The sequence below is a fragment of the Rutilus rutilus genome (assembly GCF_951802725.1).
Source record: "Rutilus rutilus genome assembly, chromosome: 10".
NCBI lineage: Eukaryota > Metazoa > Chordata > Actinopteri > Cypriniformes > Leuciscidae > Rutilus > Rutilus rutilus.
In genome coordinates, this window is record NC_140215.1 from 2702730 (window position 1) to 2729476 (window position 26747).

Sequence of the window (26747 nt, forward strand, 5' to 3'; positions counted from 1 at the left end):
TATATATATTAATATTTATTTCAGCAATGTCCAAAATAGCCAAATTTAACTACCTTCCATCAGTGAGCTAACTTTGCTAGCAAGCTAGCTAGTTAATGTTCACTTGAGGTAATTTTTTCATGTTTTGTTCAAATATTTTGATTTTACCACCTAGTTATACTGCATTAAGTGTAAAACAAAGGATTTGATAGACAGAAATATTTTATTATAGTAATTATGATAGAGAGAAACTATGCTCCCAGGGGGGGCGTTTTACCCCTCAGCATAGTGGGCGTTTTACCCCACAAGCTATGACTTTTGTCATAAAAATGTTAAAAAAATTTTTATATAATTATATTCCTTATAAATAACATATGATCTCAAACTACAGACTTCACTATTCATCTATCATACATCACTGCGATATCCTGCAGAACAATATTCTCTTAAACACTTATTTACTAATATCTGAAAATTATAGCATTTACCATGTAATCCTCTTCTCTTCAAATGTGTCGCTGCAGGTGTCAGCTTATCCATAGAGATTTGTATATCCCCGTTATCAACGTAGTGCATAGCAACAGTAAAAACCTATATTGACTACTTTTAGTGGTTATTTTGGGAAAAACAGGTGGGGGGCGTTTTACCCCAAGGGGGCGTTTTCCCCCACTCTACCCTATCTCGTCCCGGGCCCAGGCAAGACTGTCAGCTGGCCTGCTCTCTTGCATTGGCAAATCATGACATTTGAAATTTCTACAGTGAAAAACAAAACTTGGAGATATTGCAGGTACAACAACAATTTATTGTTTATTTATTAACAACATATTTAAACAAGTCGTGCGTGCGTGCGTGCGTGCAAACGGAACTCCTCCAAGTCTGCATGGCCAAAAATACAATTATGGTGAGATTACTACATTTTATTTAATTAAATGCATTTATGGTGAAATTATTATATTTTCATGTCATTCTGTGTTAATTTTGACCACGAACCATGTGCTGTCACTTTAATTCAGCGCGTGCAGCACATTAGAAATAGACTCGAAATAGAAACGAACACTGCATTACTGTACGAACCGCACCTGGAACGGATCGCCGGACCGCATCCGCGTGCAGTGTGAAAGCTGTTAACATGGGTGCGGAAAAAAATTCGCACCACATACGCACTGCAAACGGAGTAGGCAGGCCTATATATGTGAAACGGGCGTGACACTGACGCTTTTTCTGTCAGTGGTAGAGTACCGGCTACTAGTGATGTATGTCTCGAGACCACTTTTACGTGGTCTCGGTCTTGTCACGGCCTTGACGGTCTTTGGTCTTGGTCTTGGTCTTGTCTTGGTCTCGGACCTCTCGGTCTTGTCTAGGTCTCGCTGTCTCAGAAGGACATAGTGGTCGGGGATTTAGAAATACAATAGGCTACTACAATATCCACGACGACACAACGTTCGATAATGCAACATTATTATCCGCAACGGAACGGATTGAAGCGCGCGTCCGAGTGAAGACAGTGCGGCGTGTGCGCCCAATACACGAGAAAACACTTTATCCGCGCCACTGATCGCAGCATCAACGAGCACTTTGAGCACTTGATTTAAAAAACATATATCAGTGACATGATGGGTTTTAACTTCATTCAGGAGAAACTGCACAACTGACAGATGACTTTGAGCGCAGTCAGCGCCAACTGTGTGTGTGTGTGTAACCATAGCGACAAAACGACCAACTTTCGGATCCTGCACTTAAGCCTATAATTTCGTTTTTAAACATTTTATTATGTATTTAAAAGTTGCAGAATGGATTAATTTGGAGACTCCGAAAGCGGCAGAGATAGGCAGGCATTTGCTTAGATGAATTTGTGTCGTTGATATCTCTCTGTGTGTGTGTGTGTGTGTGTGTTGTTTGATTACAGTATTGTATTTAAGATGGTGTTAGACTAAATAAATGGTCTTTTAAATATCATCTGCATATCTCCGTTGTGTTGACTAAACATTAGGCCTAATCCAAGTTTATAATTGCGTAGCCTATCTTTAATTTGATGTTACGATTTCATCTCAATTGGTTACATATTTCTCATTCTTTAGACAGTTGTTGGAGGAGCAAGATGGTGTTGGAGGTGTTTGATGTTTTGTCAGATGAACCAGTCAGTACCAGTCATGTCAGTCCTCAACAGTACACAAAAGTTAAGGGAGTCTCAATCCTCCAATAGTGCAGTAACAGCCGTCATGCAATTGCTACACATAGTTGATCTCACCCTGCAAAAACATTTACAGTGAGCTCACAGTCACACACATGACATGGTCTGTCTTTGTATTGTTCTGCCTGTGTAGTTGAAGTAATACCATATAATATGTATTGAATGTAAACTGCGGCTGAACCCTAGTATGCTGCTGTTCTTGAATTCATATTGCTTAGCTTCAACACTAGTCTATTTTTTTCCCTCCGGTCTCGACTTGGTCTCGGTCTTGGTCTCGACTTGGTCTGTCTTGGTCTTGATCTTGGTCTTGTCTTGGTCTCGATACCCTCTGGTCTTGGTAGTGTCTTGGTCTCGGTTTAGGCGGTCTTGACTACAAGTCTACCGGCTACATGCGAGAAGTAGCGGTACGCAAGAAAAAGTGCAGGTACGCTTAAGAGTAAAATGTAGAAGTGCCGGTACTGCGTACCGGTGAGTAGCCTACCGCCCCACTTCGAGCACTGATTGTAGGCCATTCCACTTGATCTCTATCTACATCTTAAAATCACTCCTTAAAATCTCTTATCTACATCCTTAAATTCAGAAGATCACATATAGACATTGGCATCGGAAGAAAAAAAAAAGTGGGTGGGTCCTCCCCCAGAAAAATGTTACTGGAGTAAATACCATTTCATTCTGGTGCCTTTTAATTAAACAAGTAAACTAAACTCCACTTAACGTCGGGCGGTTCTTTGCCTCCACGTCGTGCATTAAATGCACAGCTATCCGTGGATTATCCCCCCAATATGGTAATTTGCCAGCAATGACAACTTAAAGCTGTTATTGATGTTTGCAACGCAATATTTGACTGGAAGGGTACAACGGGCGGTTACTTTCGTCAGTTGCGGCTCGTTGAGAAATATAATGTAGCGATTCAGCGGAAATGGAGTTTAATTTATTAATTTTAATTAAAAAAAAATATTTAATTTAATTCCTCAATTGGAATGGATTTGACTGACGACGCTCTGAAAAGCGAACAGACAAATGCGCTGAATTAGAGACAGTAAAAATGAGTGGGTATAATATCATTGATCTTAAAAAGTGGGTTGGTCCGGTCCCACCCATATACAATGGTTCCGACGCCCATGCATATAGAGTATTGGGGTAATTATGGACTCTTATTTAAATTTTAATAAGCAGATTAATGCTGAGTAGCTTCTTTCGTTTGAGATCAATCACTAAAGTTAATCATTTTATAACCAGAAAAGATATGGTAATTGTGATCCATCTCTGATCTCATAAAGGTTAGACTATTTGTACATTGGTCTCCCTAAAACTGCGTTAGCTAGTCTGCAATTTGTGCAAAATACAGCAGCACAAGAAAACATGACCATATTACTTCCATATTAGCATCTTTACAATGGTTTATTGCTTTCAAAGTTCTTTTTTATGTTGACAAGGCACTAGCAGACAGTGCTTTTTGATCTCCTCTACTTGCACTCCTTTTCTTGAGCAATTATGTCTTCTGATAAACGTCTTTTAATAGTTCCTCATTGTGAATATAAATCAAGATATGACCATGCTTTTTCTCTAATAATAATGATGCATAAAATATTCATGACTTTTGCAATATAAATATATTGGTGAGCTATTATTTTAAAAGTCATTGTGTATATAAAATATGATGAAGTATAATTCATGATGTGTTGGTCATATGCAACTTGACAAGAGGTAAACTAAAGATCACGTGCACTCTGCAACATTCTGACAATATGTGTGGTGTGCGTGTTGGGCTGTAACTCATGTGTGGATAACATGGATTACCATTGACAGGAAGGGGATTTGTAAGTGTGGTTACTCAAAGACCCAGCACTGCGATGAGGCCATCAAACTGGAGGACTATGCTGGGGAGCAGTGGGACAAACACAGGCACGTCAGAGAGGTGCCCACCGATGCTTTTGGAGACATCAGCTTTGGTGGAATTGGACAGAAAAGCGGGAAGGTAAAATGACGACTTGATTCAAACGGACCTCCTTTCTATTATAGTATACACTCTTAAAAAAAATAAAGGTTCTGAAAGTGGGTTTTTTCAGCAATTCCATTGACGATCCATTACAGTAATCAGTTGTCAAAACAACCTATTTTTTTGTGTGTGTGTGAATAACATTTTAATTATCTAAAAAACCTTTTAACACTATAAAGTCCAATAAAGGTTCCATGGATGTTAAAAGTTATTCTTGTAGGTGATTAAGTGTCTATTTAGTGAAGCTTAGAGTCACTGAAACAGGATTTAAAAAGTAGACAAAAATAAAATAAAATAAACACTAAGATGTTAAGCCTTGATTTCATAGATTGAATCTTGAATATAAGTGTATTTTGTCTTGGGGGGGGGGGGGGGGGATTTACACAACACCGTTTTCAACAAAAAATGCAAAACTTTGTGCTTTAGACATTTTGGGGGCCTGAAAATGCAAACTTTTGAAAATGGTTTCAAAGTGCACATTTTTTGAAAACAAGACCATTATCGTCTCCGTATATAAATTACAAAAACGTGAATTTATGAAAACAATGATGTCATCACATGCATATTACGTGTTCATGCTGCGTTTAAAATCGCATATGGTCTAGTAGGTACAACATTTGGTTTGAAACTTACTTCGCGACCATTAAAACAGTAATGGCGTGTTCACACCGAATGCGAATTTAATTATTTGCACAAGTTGATTACATACAAAGTCAATGCAAAGACGCAGACTAGCGCCGGGCGGTGCGAATGATGCGAATTGGGCGACGCGTTTGCCGCGATTCGCCTCAATCGCATCTTCTGCGCAAGTTGAAAAATTTCAACTCGAGCGGAAAATTCGCATGGCACTTAGAAATTTAGTTGTTGTTGATGATGTGCGTGAAGACACTCCTTTTCGTACAATGTTTTATTCACGCGAGTGATGCGAAAAACAAGAAACATCCCGCGAGTAATCTAGAGTGAGTAACGCGATGCGAATATACACTTCGCGTTTGGTATGAACACACCATAAGTACATTCTATATAGTATGAATGTGTTTAGTAATATGAATGAAAATCGGGCGTGCTACATCTGCCATGATGTCATTATCATGTGACCTACGGCCTCAGTTGCGTCGCTTTACCGCCATTCACCATCCTCTCCCGTGGCCTCATGGGATAGTAAAGTCAAATGCACACTTCAGAATCTCAGTATCTCAATCATCCTGGTACTTTTCACCTGCTGTTTTATGAATACTATGAATTCGGACATACTACTCAGCCTTCTCACCTACTATATAGTAGGGAAGTAGGCATATTCGGACGCAGCATCATTCTATAGGCATGTAGTGTAGTGGCCTGGCATGCATAATACAGCATGTCTGTGTGAATGGGGATCGTTTTGAAAACGATGTAAGATTCTATTATAGTAGAAGTACTAGTACAAATTAAATGTAGAAGGACTGAAATTTCCCAAACAGTTTTTTCAGGATTATTTTACAATCATATTTCATATCAGAAATTATATCTGACAACAATAATACAAATTTCTTATAGAAGCATCTTCCAAATGCAAATAAAAATGCCATTATTCAGGCTGTTCCTCCATCACAGTTAGAAGGTTCAATACATTCACCTTTGTCTTATGCTAGAATTATATATACGAACTCATAGAAGGGATTCTGTTGTGTGTGTTTAGTATGTTCGGGTGTCGTCGGACACGACCAGTGAGAGTCTGTACCAGCTGATGACAGAACAGTGGAGACTACGTTCGCCGAACCTGCTGATTTCAGTGACCGGTGGAGCCAAAAACTTCCACATGAAGAATCACCTGAAGGAAAAGTTCAATCGGGGCCTCATTAAAGTCGCCAAGACCTCAGGTACAGTGAAAATATACTATATATCGTCACCTTCCTAAAGTCATTTTTTCAGGTTTCTCAGAGAACACAACAAACTGGACCTAACTTCAGAGGTTGAATAGATTTTCGTTCTTCTTGATGCAGCTGCCATCTTGAAAAGCTTGTAATATTGCATAAATCTCATGAGGCACGTTTCCATTACAGATTTGTGCAAAACTTTTGCGATTTTATTTAAAAAAAAAATTTTTTTCTCTCTCTAAATGTCGACAAAAAACTATTGCGAAATGACAGCGTTTCCATTAACCGATATTATGCGACTAAAACTTCATTTTTCCTCTCGCGATAAGTAAAATCATTCTAAAAACCATGGCAATGGACGTTGGTAGGATTATGTAGCCTACTATATCCCAGCCACTGCACTAGCCAGCCATTATTATTAATTGAAGGAGATGTGTGTTATCCAATCATAAATGGCAAGGAACGACCCTTATTATACTGTGAGCGGCACATATGAGGTGTTTCTGGCTGTTTCTCCCTCATTTCTGCTTCGAGGTTAGGGTTAGAAGTCTTGATTGTGGCATTTCTTTGAGGTTTAGAATCCAGTATTCCTGTAATTCTTTTGTCTTTTATGAATTTAATAAAGAACTCTGTCTCGTATTCCATTGGAGGTGTGCGAAATATATATTTTTCGAATTGCCTGAAAAACCACCTCATGCAAGCGCAAAAACTTTTTTGCAATAAATTAGCGTTTTTGCGAAATTGACGTGTTTCCATTGGGCGTATTTTCAATTCGCAATTTCAATTTGCGCAATTTGAAGGGTAATGGAAACGCGGCTATTGTCTTTTGACTTAGGCAAAATAAAACGGCCTAAGTCACACTCTTGACATTATACTACAGGGGTAGAATTGCATGATCTGTTAAACTGATGATGTGGGCGATTTTACCAGAGGTGGCCAGCATCATGAGGAGATGACTTGTGCAAAAAAAAATCATTCAGAAACTGAGACGAACGGTGCAGTGAAGGTGGGTTCAGTGTATTTATACATACGGGGAACGAGCTGATTAGTTGAGGTGTGGCCTTGCTCCCGAACCTCAGTTAACTTGTTAACTACATTTCTCTAGCAAAGACCACGCCACAACTATGAAGAATTGCTTTATGGAATGAAGATGGGTCGAAAGGGATGGGGGAAAGGATGTTATGGTTCCTTGTCTGGCTGATCAGGGAGTCTAGTCCATGGAGACTCAGAGTGGGGGCTTTGTCTCGGTAGGTAGTAAGCTTTGGTTACTTAAAGACCCCCAATGGTTTGGATGAGCCAATGCGGACTTGAGCTTGACGAAAATCGTTAAGATTATTACGGATATATAAGCGGTACGATTCGGATGACCAGCGACATAGGACTCTGATTGTCTCGTCCGAGATGCCCATGCTGGCGGCCGTGATGGCTGCTCCGATCCGGAAGGAATGTATGGAGTAATGTTCAGGAGATATGCGAGAGGCGCTGGGAATATTTTGGAAGTGTTTGTTAAACCAGAATCTCGTGGCCATTTTTTTTATTCTCTGTGAGGAAGAGTGGTTCTTGGGGAGATGATTGGTTGGCATATCTGGAAAGAACGTATTCCCGAAAGTGGCTCATAAGGACTGAGGAAGGAGTTGAGGCGAAAAATGTAGATGGGAAATGACTCTCCGAATTGGTCGGTTTTACTTCTCTTTAAGGTATATATCAGAGAATCTGACGTATGAATGGTGATGTCTGAGAGGCTGGGATGAATGCCTGGATTGAAGGCTGAAGTCGACGGGGCAAATTCCGAGCATCTCAGGAAGCCGAAGAATGCGAGCAAGAACATGCATTCTAATGTTTGGTCTATCGAAGGTCTCAGGTAGCCGGAACATAATGTGTGGATGCATTGGCTCAGGAGGTCAGAAGTTAAGGGCAAGCGTTTAATGGTGAGGACTGGTTCTTGTTTTCGTAGACCTCTAATGAGCATAGATACGTGAGAGTGAGAAATGGAGTGGCATTGGTCGCCAGTGGCGAGTTTGTGGATAAAGTTGATTCCGGATAGGTAAGTCTGAATGAAGGATTCCTATTTTGGTAGGAATGGGCATGAGTGACGAAGTTGCAGATGGACCAAACATTCATTAGAGGAAATGAAAGTTGGTAGAAGGAGTGGTAAGCCTTAAAACAGTTCCATCCAGTCAAGTAAGCAGAGAGGGTACTCGGAGCGAGGCCGTTGAGGATAGCTTCTTGTGAAGTGTATGAAAGGTCTTCCAGCTGTGGATTTAGTTGAAGATGGTGGCTGAAAACGGTGGGACTGGCGTGGGATGGATATCTGCCTCTGGAGCCAAGATTCTGAACTTCTGAAAAGGAACAATGAGTCAAACGAGACAATGAGTCAGCTATGCTATTGTGGTATCCTGGAACGTGTGCTGCTCGGCTGATAAACTTGCATTGTGCCGATATTAGTGTCAGTCTGCGGAGTAATTGCATAATAGCCGGAGAACGGGATCTGCCTTTATTTATGATTTCAACTACTGCTGAGTTGTCTGAGTGGATGAGTATGGAATGTTTGGACCATTCATGCCCCCAAAGAATGGCCGCTATGATGACGGGATACATTTCGTAAAGTGCGAATGAGGGAAGGTCTGGCTGCTGAATTAGACAGCTGAACTCTGGTGGCCATTCAGAAGCGAACCAGCGGCCGCTGTAGTGTAGCCGCTGAATCCGGTGGAGGGCGCTGCATCTGTGTACAGCTGAATGTCTTCTGGCTGTGTGATGTAGTCGTTATAAAAGAAGGATATGCCATTCCATGAAGACAGAAATTGCTGCCAGAGTCGCATTTCCATTTTGTAGGCTTCATCCAAGGTGACTTTGTCGTGTAGAGGGGGGATTGTTGCTGCTTTTGATAGTAGGTTGGAAAGGAAAGATTTTCCCTGGGGAATAATTCTGATGGCGTAGTTAACCCTCTGGGGTCTGAGGTGTTTTTGGGGTCCTTGAGATGTTCTGACATGCCCTGACATTTGTGCTTTTTTCAGTTGCTTATAAACATATTAATGGCAAAAAAAAATTACACACTATTTAGCACAAACAGGGCTACCATAATATGTGAGCAACAAGAATGTACATGTCTGCATTTTTGAGAGAATAATGTTTATGCGTGGTTATTGAAAAAACTAAAAACTAAAGTTTCTGAAATAAGGCCATAAAACACATACTAAATATGTGCCAATAAGACTTTTGTCTAATAGATGTCATTGCCTAGTGTTTTTTCTTCAAAATGATGTGAAAATCACCCTGCCTAATCATTCACATAACACAATACATTGATTTGAATTTTGCAAAGCACTTTCTGTTTGGAAAGGCAATATGCGGAGTGGGCGTCACAGATCATGCATATTTAGTGGTTCACACCTTAGGAGACAATGGGGCCTGCATACTTAATTAGCCATTCATTCAGGTGAGTCACTGAGCCACAAGAATGCAAGAGCAACAGTTGGAAGCATCTCAATTCTTTTTTATTTTTCCACATATTGTGCTTGCAATTTGGCCTATAATATCCAAGGAAAACATGTCTAGTAATTGTGCAGTTAATTCTCATACTGTATTTTCAGTTTTGGAATATTTATCCTCCCCCCAAATTTGTCACTAATAAAACACAATAAAAATTATTTAAAGAAAAGGCTTATATTTACCTTTTAAAAGTTTGTTTACATCTACCTTGTAAATATATTTTTTTATTAAAAAGGTTACAATTACAACAACAATTCAAGTGTAATCTTTCTTTGTAAAAACTAAAGTATACATTTTATCATACATATTTCAAAGTTAAGGATTTGATTGATTATTTGATTACTTTATTTTTGACAAAACATGCTATATTTAACATGAGCAAATATTGGCAAACAAAAGCTTATTTGAGTTGGCAGATATTTTATGTCTTATATGTCTGTAACATAGGTCTTTCATTTTTATTATAAGAAATATAAATGTTAATTTGCAGTTTAATACGTTGCTTATACAAATACATTTTATTTCAACATATTTCAGTCGATTTTTACTCAGTATAGCAATACAGTTTGTTAAAACCGAAACATTCATTCACAAACAGAAACGCCTGACTGTAACGTTGTTTTTATGAAATATTAGGGCATATAAATGTTAATTTTCAGTTTAATACGTTGCTTATACAAATAGCCTACATTTTATTTCAACATATTTCTGTCGATTTTTACTCAGCTCAGTATAGCAATACAGTTTGCTAAAACATCATTCATTCACACGGAGACACAATTTAAATTTAAACTGTCTTTTTGCGAGCTGTGATAAACAGCGCGCATCTCTGCGGCTGCCGTTCATTCATTCACAGAAACGCGATTAACTTGAGAAGGAAAAAAAACGTACTACATATTCGGATCCTCTCTCCTGCAATACCCGCACTCTGAGTTAGATTTTCCGTTATTATTATTCCTCACAGCGCTGCCAGATGGTGTAAACACGTAGGCTACAATGATCTGAATAAACTTGTGTTTTCTCGAGCTGATATGGGGGGCGTTCACAGGTTTGCCTCAGTAATTTGCGTTTGAATAGCACGCGCTCTCCGTGGGCGGAGTCACATTACATTTGAATTAGCTCTAATGAGCTCGACTGGAATCGCTCTCTTTTAATACAGATTTCACAAGATGAGAATATTTGTTTTTTATATAAATTACCTCATTTTAAAGAAGAGAATTCAAGCTTCATGCCTGTATGTCTGTATGCCTGTTTGACTCAGTATTCGCTGAGTTATTGTTCATTTTCGGACGCGTTTCAGAATGGTCTTCACTGACAGAGAGAAGGCAGAACTAGCATCACGTTTATTTTTCTTTATTTGGCAAAAAGCACAACAGTTTGTTTTTATTGTGAGTATACACAAAAATAATACACATTTAACAGAATCGATTGATGTATGAAACTTGCTTGTAATATCAAAGTCAACAGAGCAAAATTAATTTCTTTTGAACTGAACTGAAAAAAAATCCAGCAAAACGCGTGGGCGCGTTTGCCGACCTCAGAGGGTTAAGATGGCCAAGGAGGGCTAGCAGCTGTTGCTTTGTGCACCTGTCTGCTAGAAGATAGTTCGATAGGAGCAATGAAATGCGTTGTATTTTCTCGGGAGGTAGAGATGCTTGGAAGGAGATGGAGTCTAGGGTGATGCCTAAAAACTCGATGGAGGTGCATGGCCCTAAGGTCTTTTCTTTTGAAAGGGGTACGCCTAGTTCGGAAAACACTTTAACGAGGGTAGAAAGTCCTGAGTGTGGAGGTGCGGATGTAGGTGTGATGATGAGGAAGTCGTCAAGGAGGTGGAGGACGTAGGGAAGCCTGTGGTTATTGATGAGAATCCAAAATAAAGCCTCCGAGAGGGAGTCAAAGATTTTGGGGCTGCTTCTGCAGCCGAAAGTGAGGCGCACTGAAAAATAATAAGCTCCTTTCCAGAATATTCAGAAGAAACGCCAGAATTCTGGGTGAATGGGCATGACTTTGAAAGCACTGGTGATGTCTGCTTTTGAGAGCCATGCTCCATGGCCTGACTTGCGGATGAGAGTGATGGCTTGATCAATTGAAGCATATTTCATGGAGAAGTCTGGGGCTGGAATGATGCTATTGATGCTGGGAATGTGTGTGCCATGGGGGGAGGACAGGTCGATGATTAATCTCTTCTTCCCAGAGTATTTCCTGGTGACAATTCCGATGGGACTGATGCGAAAGGGAGAAAATGGAGGTTCTTTAAATGGGCCTATCATGAATCCTTCTTGGACTTCTTTAGCTATTAATGTGTCAATGTCTGGTTCGGATGCTTTGCGTGAGGATGTGGGTTGAGATTGAGAGGGTGTGATGATGCATGCTGAGGCTGGATGTGATGGTGCCCCGTATATTTCGCAGGCCATTGAAGTGCGTGCTGCGAAGATCCGACAGTAGAGTACTGCATCAAGAGTGCCCCAGTATGTCCCCTGATTGAACTGCTGTAACCGACCTGCTACTTGGGTGGCGAAAAGAACGTGGTAGTTGTAGAAGCCTGTTCCTCCAAAACGCACGGCCATGTCTAAGATGATTGATAGGTAATCATCTAGCTCAGTTCTTCAATCATACATCCAGTCCAGGCAATAGGTCGTAATCCATAAGGCAATCCAAATACGAGAACACACAGGCAACACAGGGTATCAGAAGTGGCATGATAAACAACAAGGACTCCGTAACAAACACTAAACAGGCAGGGTATATATAACACAGAACTAACAATGATAATGGGGAAAAGCTGAGTGCAATGATGATGGGGAACAGCTGAGTGCTATGATACAGTGATGGGTACAGACAAGGATTGTGGGGAATGCAGTTCATAATGTGGATGACACTGTGGACATCCAGGGAACACAAACCAGACACTGTGACAAGCAACCAGCCTGATGGCCCATTCACACCAAGGACTATAACAATAACTTCTCGTCTTTTTTAATGGTGTTTAATGCATGTGTTCAGTTCAGTTTAATTTATTATCCCAGAGGGTAATTGATTTTACATTTACTTTTACAAATAAAATACATACATTGCCTTCTATAGAGTTGCTTATACTGTAGCTATTGAACTAATTTTTTTTCATAATTTATGAACTTATACGTGACCCTGGATCACAAAACCAGTCACGAGTCGCGCGGGTATATTTGTGGCAATAGCCAACAATACATTGTATGGGTCCAAATTATCGATTTTTCTTTTATGCCAAAAAATCATTAGGATATTAAGTAAAGATCATGTTCCATGAAGATATTTAGCAAATTTCCTACCATAAATATATAAAACATTTTGTGAGTGAATGCAGCACAATCGTGAACATAAATGGACAACTTTAAAGGGGATTTTCTCAATGTTTAGATTTTTTTTTTCAACCCCTTTAGATTCCAGATTTTCAAATAGTTATGTTGATGTGATGCTTTCATGTGATGTATAAATCTCAATTTAAAGAAACTGACCCATGTGACTGGTTTTGTGGTCCAGGGTCACATATGGTAAATTGCCAGAACCCATTTACTGGTATTTTTGAGTAGGTCCTGTTCACACATGATCTCTTAATGGTAATTTACCAGTAAAGAACTGTATGTGTGAAAGGGGCTTATGATGCCTTAAATGCTAAATATGTAGGTAGGATGTAACAGAGTGTATAGCTCTAAGTGATACTGACTGAGGATTAGACCCGTCACAAACAGGTGACAGAATCAAGTTTTTGATGGTTTACTGTTTTGAGACGACTACACTTCTCTAGTCCCAATGCTGTGTGTGTGGCAGGTGCGTGGATCCTGACAGGAGGTACACACGCAGGTGTGATGAAGCACGTGAGCAAGGCCGTGCGAGATTACCCACGCACACTTAGCCGTGGTTTGACGGAGGGACAGATCGTCGTCATCGGTGTGGCACCCTGGGGAGTCATTCACAACAGCCAAACACTGATCAATCCTGAGGTCAGATGTTGCCCACCACTGAGTACATACAGTATTTGGGCCCTATTTTGCACCCAGCGCAATTGACTTTGTACACCGACGCATGTATCATTCCTCTTTTGCACCCGATGCACAGCGGACTTTTCCCTCCACAGACGCATGTCGGTAAATTAGGGAATGAACTTGCCCTCCCGGAGGGGGTTTAACGAAAAGTGGAGGTGTGTTCCGGCGCAAACGTTCCCTGATGCTATTTTGCAGTTTCAGAAAACAATTCCGCCACAGACCAGGAAAAACCTAGTCTAAAGTTAGTGGGGCGTTATTCATATGCTATTTTAAGGGCGCATGCTTGGCCATAATGTAGCGTGTGCACAACGGCATACACTTTACTTCTCTCATCTACACAGACGCAGCAGTTGTTTGATAAAAGAAACATATACAGTATGTATATAGCCTATATGATGTGTATTACATTTTAGCTCAAAAACAATTGTAATAAAAGATAGGATCATAAGATGCGCAATATATCGGGAGACATGGTTTTTACCACTTAATGAAGTTTTGTTTTGTAAATCGTCAGACATGATTTTTACCACTTCATGAAGTTTTGCTTTGTAGAAAACCTTTCTTTAAAGCGAATTTTGTTTTGTACAAATTGTATCTTAATTGTAATAAATTTCATCAACCAATTGCATGTATTTAATAAATAAAAAGCAAATATAGCAGACAATATAATAGCCGTGACATGGAGTTGCCGGCGTGCCGCGTTCACTTGCATTGCATTGTGAACTAGAACGCATCTCACCGTAAATTAATGAAACTCAGCATAGGCCTATGCCTCATACATTAGCATTAAATATCTTTGCTGCATCCTTTCTAGAACAGAAAAGGGCTTTCTTGCGGCTCGCATCAGCAGAGCATTGTATCATCTGTAGACCGCAAAAAAATCAGCGGACAGCGGGCGGGTGCAGCTTTGAAATTTGGTCAAAAAACGTTGGTGCGGATGATGAGTTTTGTGATGCGGTTGCGGATGAAATAATACCCCATCCGCGCATCTCTATCGATAACAACATTGAACACTACACAAATATTAATTTTATTTTTTTAATTTAGGCGATCAACTAGCTAATCAGTGTCTGCTCGTTTATTCAAACTAAGTTATCCTATAACAGACGAACGTCGCAAAGCAAAATACGCCTGATCCGTATTTTGTTCTTCATTTTCTAGAAGTAGAGTTTAAAAAGCTTTAATTAAGAGATGGTACATCTCGCTCCGATGAAAGTTAAAGAAAGACGCACCCGACGTCGTAAACATGAGTTCCCAACTCGTAAACAAACTTCCCAGGATGACTTGAACGCACCATATAATGAACAACCCAAGATCAGTGTGAAGTTTAGAAGTGATGTGGTTCAGGAAATATTCCACCAGGATGGTGTGTCCATTAAAACACAGTGGATCCAGTACTCAAACCATACTCTATTATTTGTAAATGGCAGCATGTGAATCAAGCCATAGTTGGGAATCAGACGTAGAGTTGTATGGTTTCCATAAACAAAAGACAATACAGAACAAACTTAAACTCAAGAATTAACACAAATTCAAAAGGAATAAACTTACAATTTCCAGAACACACTAACTCTACAGAAATCTCTCTTTTAGGAGAGAAGGAAAAGGAACACACACAAACACACCAAACACAGGCAGCTAATCAATCATTTAGTGCACCTGAGGAGACCTGGCTACGTCATGTGGTCCCATGAGAATTCTCAACAGCCGCCCTCAAATATGGAAACATATTTGCCCCTTGAGAATTTTGTACAATCATTAATTCAAGTAAAGGGCCGAAACAGTCCATTCCTGTTGGCCAAAATGGGTGTTTATAAAGGTGAACAACAAACCTTGCTACAAAATAATTTTGCATACACCACCACATACTCAAAAAACAAATCTAATCAAATGATGCACCTTAAATTTCGGCAGCTGAAAAGATATTCGGCCGAAAATGAATTTGCTGATGGCTACAACAGTTAACCTTTCAGCAGTTTGGATGCTAGGGCTGGGTTGACAATATTAATTTCTTGTTTTTAATACAGGTTATGCACAACTAACTTCCGAATTCTGTAAAAAAACAAATTCTGAAAAAACATTCTGCATTGCTTCCGGTTCAGATCTTTTGTATGTGCTTCATTAAATATAGAGCCGTTTTACTCAAGACGCGAGCGAGCAAAGATGAGCATAACCCATGTCCATCACATAAACAGATTGATATGTAAAAGTGTAATTTTTTTAATTTATTTTTCATCTCATTAACACCCGGATAATAATATCAAATAAATCAATACAAAAAACTAGCTAGGTTAGATGATTACCTTAAAGGGATAGTTCGCCCAAAAATGATATTTAGCCCATGATTTACTCACCCTCAAGCCGTTCGAGATGCATATGTCAATCTTTTTTCAGACGAACACATTTTCAGTTATTTTAGAAAATGTCTTAGATCTTTCAGTGGTTAGAATGTGAAGCAATGGGGTCCAGCTCGTTGAAGTCCGCAAATGAGCATGCATCCTTCACGAAAGTAATCCATCCGGCTTCAGGATGCGTGCACATTTTCGGTCTTGAAGCAGCTGGACCCCATTGCCTCACATTCTAACCACTGAAAGATCTAAGACATTTTCTAAAATAACTGAAAATGTGTTCGTCTGAAAAAAGATTGACATATACATCTCGAACGGCTTGAGGGTGAGTAAATCATGGCTTAAATATCATTTTTGTGCGAACTATCCCTTTAAGGTCCATATATCACCATCAGTTCGTACGGCTGTTAACACTTTCTTTGACAAGTGGATGCGATGAGATCTGTTTTCCTATTTGTTCATGCCTTGTTCGGCATTGATCTTCATTTTGATGAACTGAGATCTTTAATTCTACCATCCAATAATAACAATATGCTTTGTTATTTCAGATATGAAACAAAGTCTGAACTTTCAAATTCACTGTAGCTCCTCAGTTCAGGCGATCATCTTTAATATTTATATGCAACTCAGTTTTTATTTGAGTGTTTAATATAAAATCTGATCAATTACTAGATTATTATTTCAGTTTTGGTTTTCAGTTAAATTAAAACTTTAATTTTGGTTTCGGTGTATCGCTACAAATGAAAGCCTTTGGGAAAACTAACGACCAAATAAGAAGTGCACTGAAATCACAAGTAATACAATTTACAGTATAATGCTGGTTAATTCTACCCTGGAAATCCTGAGTTCTTGCGAGAGCACAAGCTGAATTTGCTCAGCGAGTTTACTCTGGCGTCGAGTAATGATGCTCATTAAATATGCCCTTGTATCCGAGCTGCACCAATATCTGATATAGACGGGCCAGAGGCGAGCTAAACAGATGACGACAGCGCTGTGACGTCAAAGTCATTAGTAAACATTGCAAGATGGCTGTGGATGAACACCAGTTGTTTGAAACGGCTTTGGCCGCTACAATGAACGAGTTAGACTTGACTTTTTATCTAAAAGAGGAACAAAAGACGCAGCTCGAATCGTTCCTTTGCAAGAAGGGCGTTTTTGCTGTTTTGCCGACCGGATACGGCAAAAGTCTAATCTACCAGTTAGCTCCGCTGGTAGCTAAGCGTAGGCAAGGCAAGGCAAGGCAAGTTTATTTATATAGCACATTTCATACACAATGGCAATTCAAAGTGCTTTACATAGAAGAAATTAAAATAATAAAAAGAAATAAGAATAATTAAAACAGTTTAGAAAAATAAAATACAGTACAGTACAAACAGTCGGACGAACAGCGGCACAGTGCTCATTCAGTAAATGCATAGCTAAACAGAAGTGTTTTGAGTCTGGATTTGAATGTGACTACTGTAGGAGCACATTTGATCTCTTCTGGAAGCTGGTTCCAGCTGCGGCTGGCATAATAGCTAAAAGCGGATTCTCCATGCTTAGAGTGAACCCTTGGTATTTCTAGCTGATATGATCCTAATGATCTGAGTGATCTGTTGGGTTTATATTCAGTGAGCATATCTGCAATGTATTGAGGTCCTAGGCCATTGAATGATTTATATACCAGTAATAATACTTTAAAATCAATCCTAAATCTAACTGGGAGCCAGTGTAAAGACCTGAGGACTGGTGTGATATGTTAATATTTTCTGGTTCTGCTCAGAATCCTGGCGGCAGCGTTCTGTATGAGCTGCAACTGTCTTATGGTCTTTTTGGGAAGGCCAGTGAGGAGTCCATTACAGTAATCCACCCTGCTGGTGATGAAAGCATGCACAAGTTTCTCTAGGTCTTGTCTGGAAACAAAGCATCTAATTCTTGCAATATTTTTCAGATGATAGTATGCTGATTTAGTTATTACTTTGACATGACTACTGAAACTAAGGTCTGACTCTAGTGTCACACCAAGATTCCTGACTTGATGTTTGGTTGTTTGACCCCTAGAGTGAAGGTATGCGTTCACCTTGAGAACTTCATCTTTGTTTCCAAACGCAATTACTTCAGTTTTGTCTTTGTTTAACTGAAGAAAGTTTTGGCACATCCAACTGTTGACTTCATCAATGCATTGGCACAGGGAGTCAATGGGGCTGTAATCGTTAGGCGATAGGGCTAAGTAAATCTGTGTGTCGTCTGCATAGCTGTGGTAAGCAATTTGGTTCTTTCTCATTATTTGGCTCATTGGGAGCATATACAGGTTGAACAGGAGTGTCGCAAGAATTGATCCTTGAGGGACTCCGCATGTCATGGATGTCCACTCAGACTTATGGTCTCCTATACTCACATAATAACCTCTCCCATCTAAGTATGACCTGAACCATTTTAGGACTATCCCTGAAAGCCCCATCCAGTTTTCCAGCCTGTCAAGAAGTATGTTATGATCGACAGTGCCAAATGCAGCACTGAGGTCGAGTAGCACCAGCACTGATAATTTGCCTGAATCAGTACTTAAGCGAATATCGTTTATTATCTTTATGAGCGCTGTCTCTGTGCTGTGGTGCGGTCGGAAACCAGATTGAAAATTGTCAAAGTATCCATTCGAGCTTAAGAATTTGTTCAGCTGGTTGAAGACAACTTTTTCAATGATCTTACCTATGAAAGGAAGATTTGAGATCGGTCTATAGTTGCTTAATATGCTCTTATCCAGATTGCTCTTTTTCAGGAGGGGCTTGACAACTGCAGTTTTCAGGGAGTATGGAAAACTCCCAGAGAGAAGTGAAGCATTTACCACTTCTAGAAGATCTGCTTCTAAACTGTTTAACACACTTTTGAAAAAAGATGTGGGAAGTGTGTCAAGAGCGCAGGTTGATGTTTTAAGGTGCTGTACGGTTTCTTCCAAAATGTTGCCATCAATTTCTTTGAAATCAGACAAAGTTACTACTTTCTCAGGTGGTCTGATCTGTCTGACCCCAGCGCAACTCAAGGATGTGCTGATCACCTTTCTGATATTATTGATTTTCTCAGAGAAGAAAGAAGCAAACTCACTGCACTTGCTGTTTGAGAGCATTTCACTGGGAATCTGGCTTGGGGGGTTTGTCAGTCTCTCTACAGTAGCAAAAAGAGTGCGTGTGTTGTTTAAATTGCAGTTTATAATATTTTGAGAAGAAAGTCTGTCTAGCTTTGCCTAGTTCCATATTGAAAGCATGAAGGCTGTCTTTGTAGATGTTATAATGGACTACAAGTTTTGTCTTCCGCCACATGCGCTCTACTTTTCTGCATTGTCTTTTCATATTTTGCACTGCTGTTGAGTTTCTCCAAGGTGCTTTTTGTCTGCCACTCTTCTTCCTGAGTTTAACAGGAGCAATATCATCAATTAGGGGCAGTCATGGCCTAGTGGTTAGGGAGTTGCACTGGTAACCCAAAGGTTGCTGGTTCGATTCCAGAGCCGGTGGGAAATGACTGAGGTGCCCTTGAGCAAGGCACCTAACCCCTAATTAGAGTTCTCAACGGGCCTGAAAATGACAACCCGACCCGGCCCGTGGCTTTTAAAGCCCGGACCCGATGTAACCCGACACATAAACATGAATTATCTGCCCGAACCCGGCCCGCGGCCCGACGCCGCGTCAGATTTTTTTTTTCTCTCATACACGTATTATCATGACCAGCAGACGGGAATTCAAATCAACCTTTAATGTTCACGCCTTTTAACAATACAAACAACTGAAACAATAAACTTTAAATATATAAATAGGCTGTATTAGCGACGGTGAATTCACCTGCGGCAAGTTTACTTCTCACCAACTCCATCTTCTTCTCCAGGCTATAAAGGCGCGCAGCCGCGCACGCAGCGGCGTCAGGTCTGCCCCCGCCCCTCTCCATGATGCACGTTACGCAGCAGCCAGACTTTCTTTACGGTGAACAGCAGCGATGATTAATAAATGTTTTTTTTTTTTTACTGAGCGGAAAAGATTAAGCCCGAGGTCCGACCCGACCCGAGTCATTTGATTATATTTTCGACCCGAACCCGGCCCGAACCCGCTGGTCCCGTCGGGTTTGTCGGGCCGACCCGACCCGTTGAGAACTCTACCCCTAATCGCTCCCCGGGCGCCACACAAAGGCTGCCCGCTGCTCTGGGTGTGTGTATCCACGTTTGCAGTGTGTGTGTTAACTACTCACTACTCTGCTCCTAATGTGTGTGCATTAACTTGGATGGGTTAAATGCAGAGGTCAAATTCCAAGTATGGGTTACCATACTTGGCCGTCACGTGTCACTTTCACTTTTCACTTTCACTTTCACCTTTTAACACAATACCCAGATATTCAAAAGACGTGTAATTCCCAAATGATATTTGCTTACATTGATAGATATCTTTAAAAAGAGCTGCTAGACCCCCACCTCTCTTTACAGCTCTGCAGACACTCATAAAAGTAAAGTTAGGAGGGGATGTTTCATTTAGGATTGTTGCACTGCAGCCGTCTTCTAGCCAGGTTTCATTTAGAAGCATAAAATCCAGGTTGTTTGTGGTTATTAAGTCATTGACTAGAAGTGATTTATTTTTAAGTGAGCGGATGTTTAAAAGCGTATGGGGCTTGTTGTGATTGGTCGTAGTGTTATCCAATTGCGTGCAGTGAGATTCTCAAATGCATGCTTGGTGCCACCCCTCGAGCTGGCCAATTTTCATTAGTCGATGCCAGACCAATAATCTTTCAGATTTGGTTATGGATTTCCAGGCTAGGTTCATTCTAAACCCCCAGTTAAATCATTGCAAATATATTTGTGAATCCGGTGCTGCTTGTCACTGCAGATCCAACTTTATGCTGATAACTGCAGAACTTTCTGTCAACTGGATGCTATTAACGATGTTGTAACATCAAAGTTTAATGAGGTCTTGTCATCCTTCTCTTTTAGGGCTGTTTCCCTGCACACTACTCTCTGGACGAGCAGGGCCAGGACCGTCTCTCCTGTCTCGATATCAATCATACGCACTTTCTGCTGGTGGATGATGGCACTCATGGACATTATGGAGTTGAGATTGAGCTGCGGACCCGTCTGGAGAGACTCATCTCTGAGCAATCACTGGGAAACACAGGTGCAGCTTCATTAGATTACACATAATTGAATATAATTTGGTTTTTGCAATCACAGTAGTAATTACATGGCACATAATGGAATATAAATCAAATATAGATTTGCAGTGTAATGATAAATTATTGTACAGTACAGTAGAACAATAACCATCAGTATAAGTTCAAAAGTTTGGGGTCGGTATGATTTGTGTAATGTTTTTGAAAGAAGTCTCTAATCAAGGCTGAATTTATTTTTTATTAATGAATATTATTGAAATATTATAAAAATTCCAAAGAACTGTTTTCTATTCAAAAGATTCTATTGTATTCTATTTCTGTTTTTTTATATTGCATAGTTGTGCTTGGAGTCGATTGTTTTATTTGTGGTAATAATGCAATGAAACATGCCAATTTTTTTGGTCATGGTGTCATATAAAGAAATTATGAGCACATGCAAAAACAAGAGAGAACCAACAGAATATTAATAACTGGCTATGTACTAGTCAATGTATGCTTTTTGCATTTTGTATTTGCATAGTAAAATAAAACCTGTAGCTGTAGCTGGCCTTTTTTGCCAAATAATTTTGTCTTCCCTTATTTAAAAATATTTAAACAATATAAAATATTTTTCTTATATTTTGATGGTTTAATTGAACTTGTAGGGTCATTAAAACAAATATCCCCTCCAGACATCACTTTTAGCCACTAATGTATCTTGTTTTAAGAATATTTACATATTTGTAATGGAAAACTATGGAGCTCATAATATGACAAAACGCTTTGAATTGTGTAAATTTGAATTCTAACAAGTGTAATCTAACAAATTTGAATTTTAGGTGGTAGTTTAAATAGTTCTGAATTTCTTTATTTTTAAACGAATATTGAACATTTGAAATTTAACAAACTGAAATGTTTTTATGGCTGAAATTTATAGACATGTAATTTTCAAACAGCTAGTTTTTTTGTTCTGAATTCTTATACGGCAAATATTCAGTTTAAAAAAATACAGATTCAAGTTTTCAAGATGAAGAAATTCGGAACTTCAAATTCAGTTTTCTAAAATTCAATCTCAAAAATTCAAGTTCAAAAATTCAGATCTTACAGAAAGTAGGGCTGCGTTCAGCCCCGACAAAACGTTGCACAACGTTTTTTAAACAGAAACGGTGATGTGTTGAACACACTGTTCTGATGACGCAAGAGTTGCAACTATGGCAGCTGAGAAGGCCATTCTTTGTGTTCTTTGTGAAGAATTTTCGGGGCCTGATGAAGTCGGTATAAATATGTGTTTAATACTACAAAATATGCCCGATGTCACAGTTACTGCACTTGCCGCCCAGAACAAAAGAGAACATCCCAATCGAGTGAAGGGATTTGTGGAAACTGAAACTGAAGCACACATCTTACCTAATTCAGACTAAAACACATCTATTTAGCCTCACATACTGACTTTATATGTAGTTCATACTGTTTTAATACCCTGTATTTTCTTTCTCATTTTTAGGAAAAGCACTTAATTACCATTGTTTATTTCTATACCAATACACTTGCTATGAAGCTAAAAATATAAACAACTACATCATTATGTTGATATCCTATATTTTTTACAATAAAACTTTCGACAAACATGTCTTCTAATATCCTCAGTTGTTGCGTATACCGAGCTGCATCAAACACATTTGTAAATTACTTTTCTTGAACCCATACAGGGGTTTCTTGTATACAAACAATACCGGATGCGCGCGCATCCAGGAGGCAGAAAACCGCTATCTATTATGCCGAGTTCTGTAAAAGAACATTGTAATTAACGTAGATTTCGCATTGTTTGTAATTTCTTGTTGACTCAATAATAAACGGCAATTTCAGAGTTGGATCTGTTTGTTTTTGTTTCATATTAATATAACACTATGTAAAACGTCCAACTGTTTACGAATCAAAATCCGGACATACTGTGATGCATGTATGAATTATCATGTTAGACTAAGTTAGTAATGTAATAGCCAATGTTAGCAATGCAGCATCTATAGAGCCCGAATTTGCTTTTATATAAGTTAACCTTGTTTACGTTACTTTACGACCTGCAACATTTCATGTCTGCACACATATAACGTTACTTTACTGTAAATCAAAGATCTCAAAGATCTGACGATGGATTATGTGGGAAGCCTTAGTACCTCCGACCGTGGCGATTATATAAAAAAAACATACTCTCAGCAATGGTGAGATCTTGCCAGATCCCTACGCAATACATGACGATCTTTGGATTGTGGATGACAAGAAGTGGCCAGCAATTGTATGGCCTGATATATATAATTATCTTATTCAGACACCAAGTGTGTATACAAGAGAAATGATTAGAGCGTACAAATCCCTTGATGCATACAACTACGTGCTATGTGGTCATGTGCAGCTCGTCAAATTATGAATAGAAAGAATATAACATATAACATCTTCCTCCTTCTGTCCCACTCTTCCATTTGCCTAGATTTGGAATTACTTGCAACATGTATAATTTAAATGAGCAGATAAAACACAACAGATAGGCCTGCATGTAAATAAATTATGCAACAACTCCTTGGCATTTTGACTTAGCGACAACACCACCACTATGCTACTAGCCTAAACCCTTTACTCCGGTACGAAGACCGCAGGTCTTTCTGCCTCCAGGTTGCGTGCGCAAGCAGTGATGACGTCGCCGAGAAATCCATGTATTGTGCGAGTTCACTTTAATACCACGTGCTTTATATACATGTTGCTGCTGATTGGACTGCAGTTCTGACACACCCACCAAACAAGAGAAAACTTATCTCACTCAAACCCCGTTGCACACCAGTGCACGCCGTTTTAAGGGAACATGACGTTCAACCCGGAAACCGTAGCAAAACGTTGCGCACCGTTTTGAACTTGAACATGCCCTAGGTCACAGGTCATCCACAGGGAAGAGTAAAGGATCTCAGATAAGTCGAACAGAGCATTTTGGCTGCACTGCAGTAGTTCCCTTTCGAGGGAACTCGAACTGCGTCGGTGACGACACTAGGGGAGCGCCCTTCAGCGTAGCGCGTCTGAATTTATGAATGAAACCGAATCCAATCCTATTGGCGTTGCGTGATGAAGTAGCGTGTGACGGCATAAGCCGATGTATACAAAAGCACGCCGGCACACAGAAATGTCAGCTTTTTGCTATTCAGCAAGCGCTTGTGTGTGTTTGAACTAGCGAATCTTTGTATTATCCTATATTTCGTCTCATCATGGCAAGCGAACAGTTTTCAAAATGTGTGTTCCCATGCCCACGGTTTCTCACGCCTGGGGATACACACGAAATGTGTGTGTCTTGTCTGGGAAGGCAGCACGCTCAAGCAGCTCTCGAGGGGGCTGCTTGCGCTCACTGTAAGTCTATGTCAGTGAGAGTGCTGCGTTCTCGGTTGGCTTTGTTTACTGAGGATGGCCAAATGCGTTCTCCCCGCGGTTCAGGTCCCGCATCTGCCGAGGCAATGCGGCGCCGTGCATCGTGGGGATCGCAGAGAGATCTTTTAGACGACAGTGGGACTGCCGAGGCACTTTCCCACTCTTCGTCGGAGAGCTCAGGTTCCCCTATTCCCCGCTCGGGAGCCCGCCCCGCGGCTTCTCCCGCTCGGGATGATGACCCAGTTTTACACCTCTCTGATTCCGAGGAATTAGATGTGCTTAATGTTGAGGGGGGGGATCCAAATGAAAGACATGATACTGTTCAGCCTGCACCCAGCTATGGTGAGTTAGTGGAGGTTTTAACCTTTAAATTACAGTAATATCGTGGGGGTTAGGGATAAGGGATACGGGATGATGCCTCGGGTTGAGGAAGCACTAGCTAGCTACCTTTCACCCGACCTTGCGTCATCCCTGAAGACACCGGCGCTGCCTTCTAAGCCTTGCCGCACCACATCAGCTTTGGTGGGCAGAGCGTATATGGCGGCAGGTCGGGCTGGTGCGAGCCTGCACACAATGGCCATTTTGCAGGCGTACCAGGCCGACCTGTTGAGGGATATGGACCAAGGCGAGGGTCCCTCGGCTGAGGATGTTGCGGAGCTTCGCAGGGCCACAGATTTGTCCCTCCGGGTTACCAAGGAGACGGCCCGTGCCATCGGTCGCTCCATGTCAGCTTTGGTAACCACGGAGAGACATCTGTGGCTCAACCTGTCTGGCATTAAGGAGAAGGACAGGGCCTTCCTCCTGGATGCGCCTGTTTCAACCTCGGGTCTGTTTGGAGAAGCTTTCAACGCCGTGGTTGACAGGTTTCAGGAGGTTAAGAAGCAGGGCGAAGCTTTTAAACAATATCTCCCTCGCCGTTCAAGGTCCAGGAGGGAGGCTGCTAGAGAACAGCCACAGCCGTCTGCCAGTTCCTCTTATCGCCAGGCACAGAAAGCGAGTGTCGCCTCTAGAGCTCCCCCTAAAAAAGCTTGGGACTCTCGTCGCTCGTACCCGCAGCCCCCTGAGAGGACGGATCTGAGGACCGTCTTTCAGTCGAGGAAGGCTAAGGGAAAGAGGTCCTAGCTTTTACGAGACCTCAAAGGGCCGCCCCCCCCCCCGAGAGAGAGCGATTGTGGTCCCCTTTCTTGCTGGGCCCTCGGGAAGCTGGCGTCAGTATCCCGCCGTCTTTGACGCTTCGGGACACGCTAGCTCCCAGCGAGCACACACTGGTCTGTCTGCCCCAAAGGCCTGCGGTCAGTCAGTGTTCGGGTTCGCACACTGTGGGTCATTGTCGGTTCTCCCCTGCCGGTTCTCCGCTTCAGGGGGCCGTCAAAGACCGGCACAAAACACTGGACACCAGCCCCGAGGGTGAATTTCGCAGAGGCATGGCAAAACCTCGCGAACATTTCTCCTTGGGTCCTGCGCACTGTAAGAACTGGGTACAGACTGCAGTTCCGGGTCCGCCCACCAAAATTCAACGGGGTGGTCTGGACTTCAGTGCACCCAGAGCAGGGTCCAGTGTTGGAACAGGAAGTTCACTCGCTGCTGGAAAAAGGGGCCATAGTGTGTGTTCCCCCACCAGTCAGGAAGTCCGGGTTCTACAGCCGGTACTTCATAGTTCCAAAGAAGGATGGAGGGTTGCGTCCAATTTTAGATCTGAGGCATCTGGTAAAAGAGTAGAAAAATTAGAAAACAGCATAAGTATTAGATTTCTAATATTCTAGTAATAGTAATAGTCCACTGCAGCAGTTGCACGGAGCTTACAAAACTTAACGAGTGTATTGCAACTATAGGCTACATTTAATTTTCTCATCAAACAACTAGACTAATGAATGGCTCGGTACAACAGAAGAGCCCAGAAAGGGCTTTTTCTCTGTGTAGACCAGCAGTTGGTCTGAATTTGCTATAACCTATAGCCTATTTTCCGGACTGTATAGGCTAAGTCACGTTTTATCATGAAACGCGCTGTGATTTATTCCAAAGTGACTCAGGCATATATAATGCATTTAACGTTAAATAATCTAAATGTTGACTTTCAAAAGTAGGCGCGCCAAGAAGGCTATTCTCTGTATTTTGATTCATTTTTGGTGAGCGCCAGAAAGATCTAGAGAGCGAGACGCGCTAAAGCAGTGCATCATGTTGTTTTATTTATTTTTCAATGGCATGATATTTTGTAGTCATTTTGAATGTACACAAATAAAACTCTGTTCGACTTATCTGAGATCCTTTACTCTTCCCTGTGGATGACCTGTGACCTACTTTCTGTAAGATCACAATTTTTGAACTTGAATTTTTTAGATTGAATTTTAGAAAACTGAATTT

At 40.8% G+C, this 26747-nt stretch overlaps 1 protein-coding gene across 1 annotated transcript in view; it reads left to right on the forward strand.

Annotated features, from left to right (window-relative positions):
• Positions 1-26747, forward strand: part of LOC311297937 (transient receptor potential cation channel subfamily M member 2-like) — a gene marked incomplete at its 5' end in the record, with an annotated part of 106425 nt that overhangs the window by 12583 nt on the left and 67095 nt on the right. Inside the window, 4 exons of the mRNA XM_084420428.1 lie at positions 3980-4148; positions 5848-6028; positions 13322-13494; positions 20827-21007. Coding sequence (XP_084276554.1) covers positions 3980-4148; positions 5848-6028; positions 13322-13494; positions 20827-21007 — 704 coding nt within the window. The remainder of the gene's footprint in view (positions 1-3979; positions 4149-5847; positions 6029-13321; positions 13495-20826; positions 21008-26747) is intronic.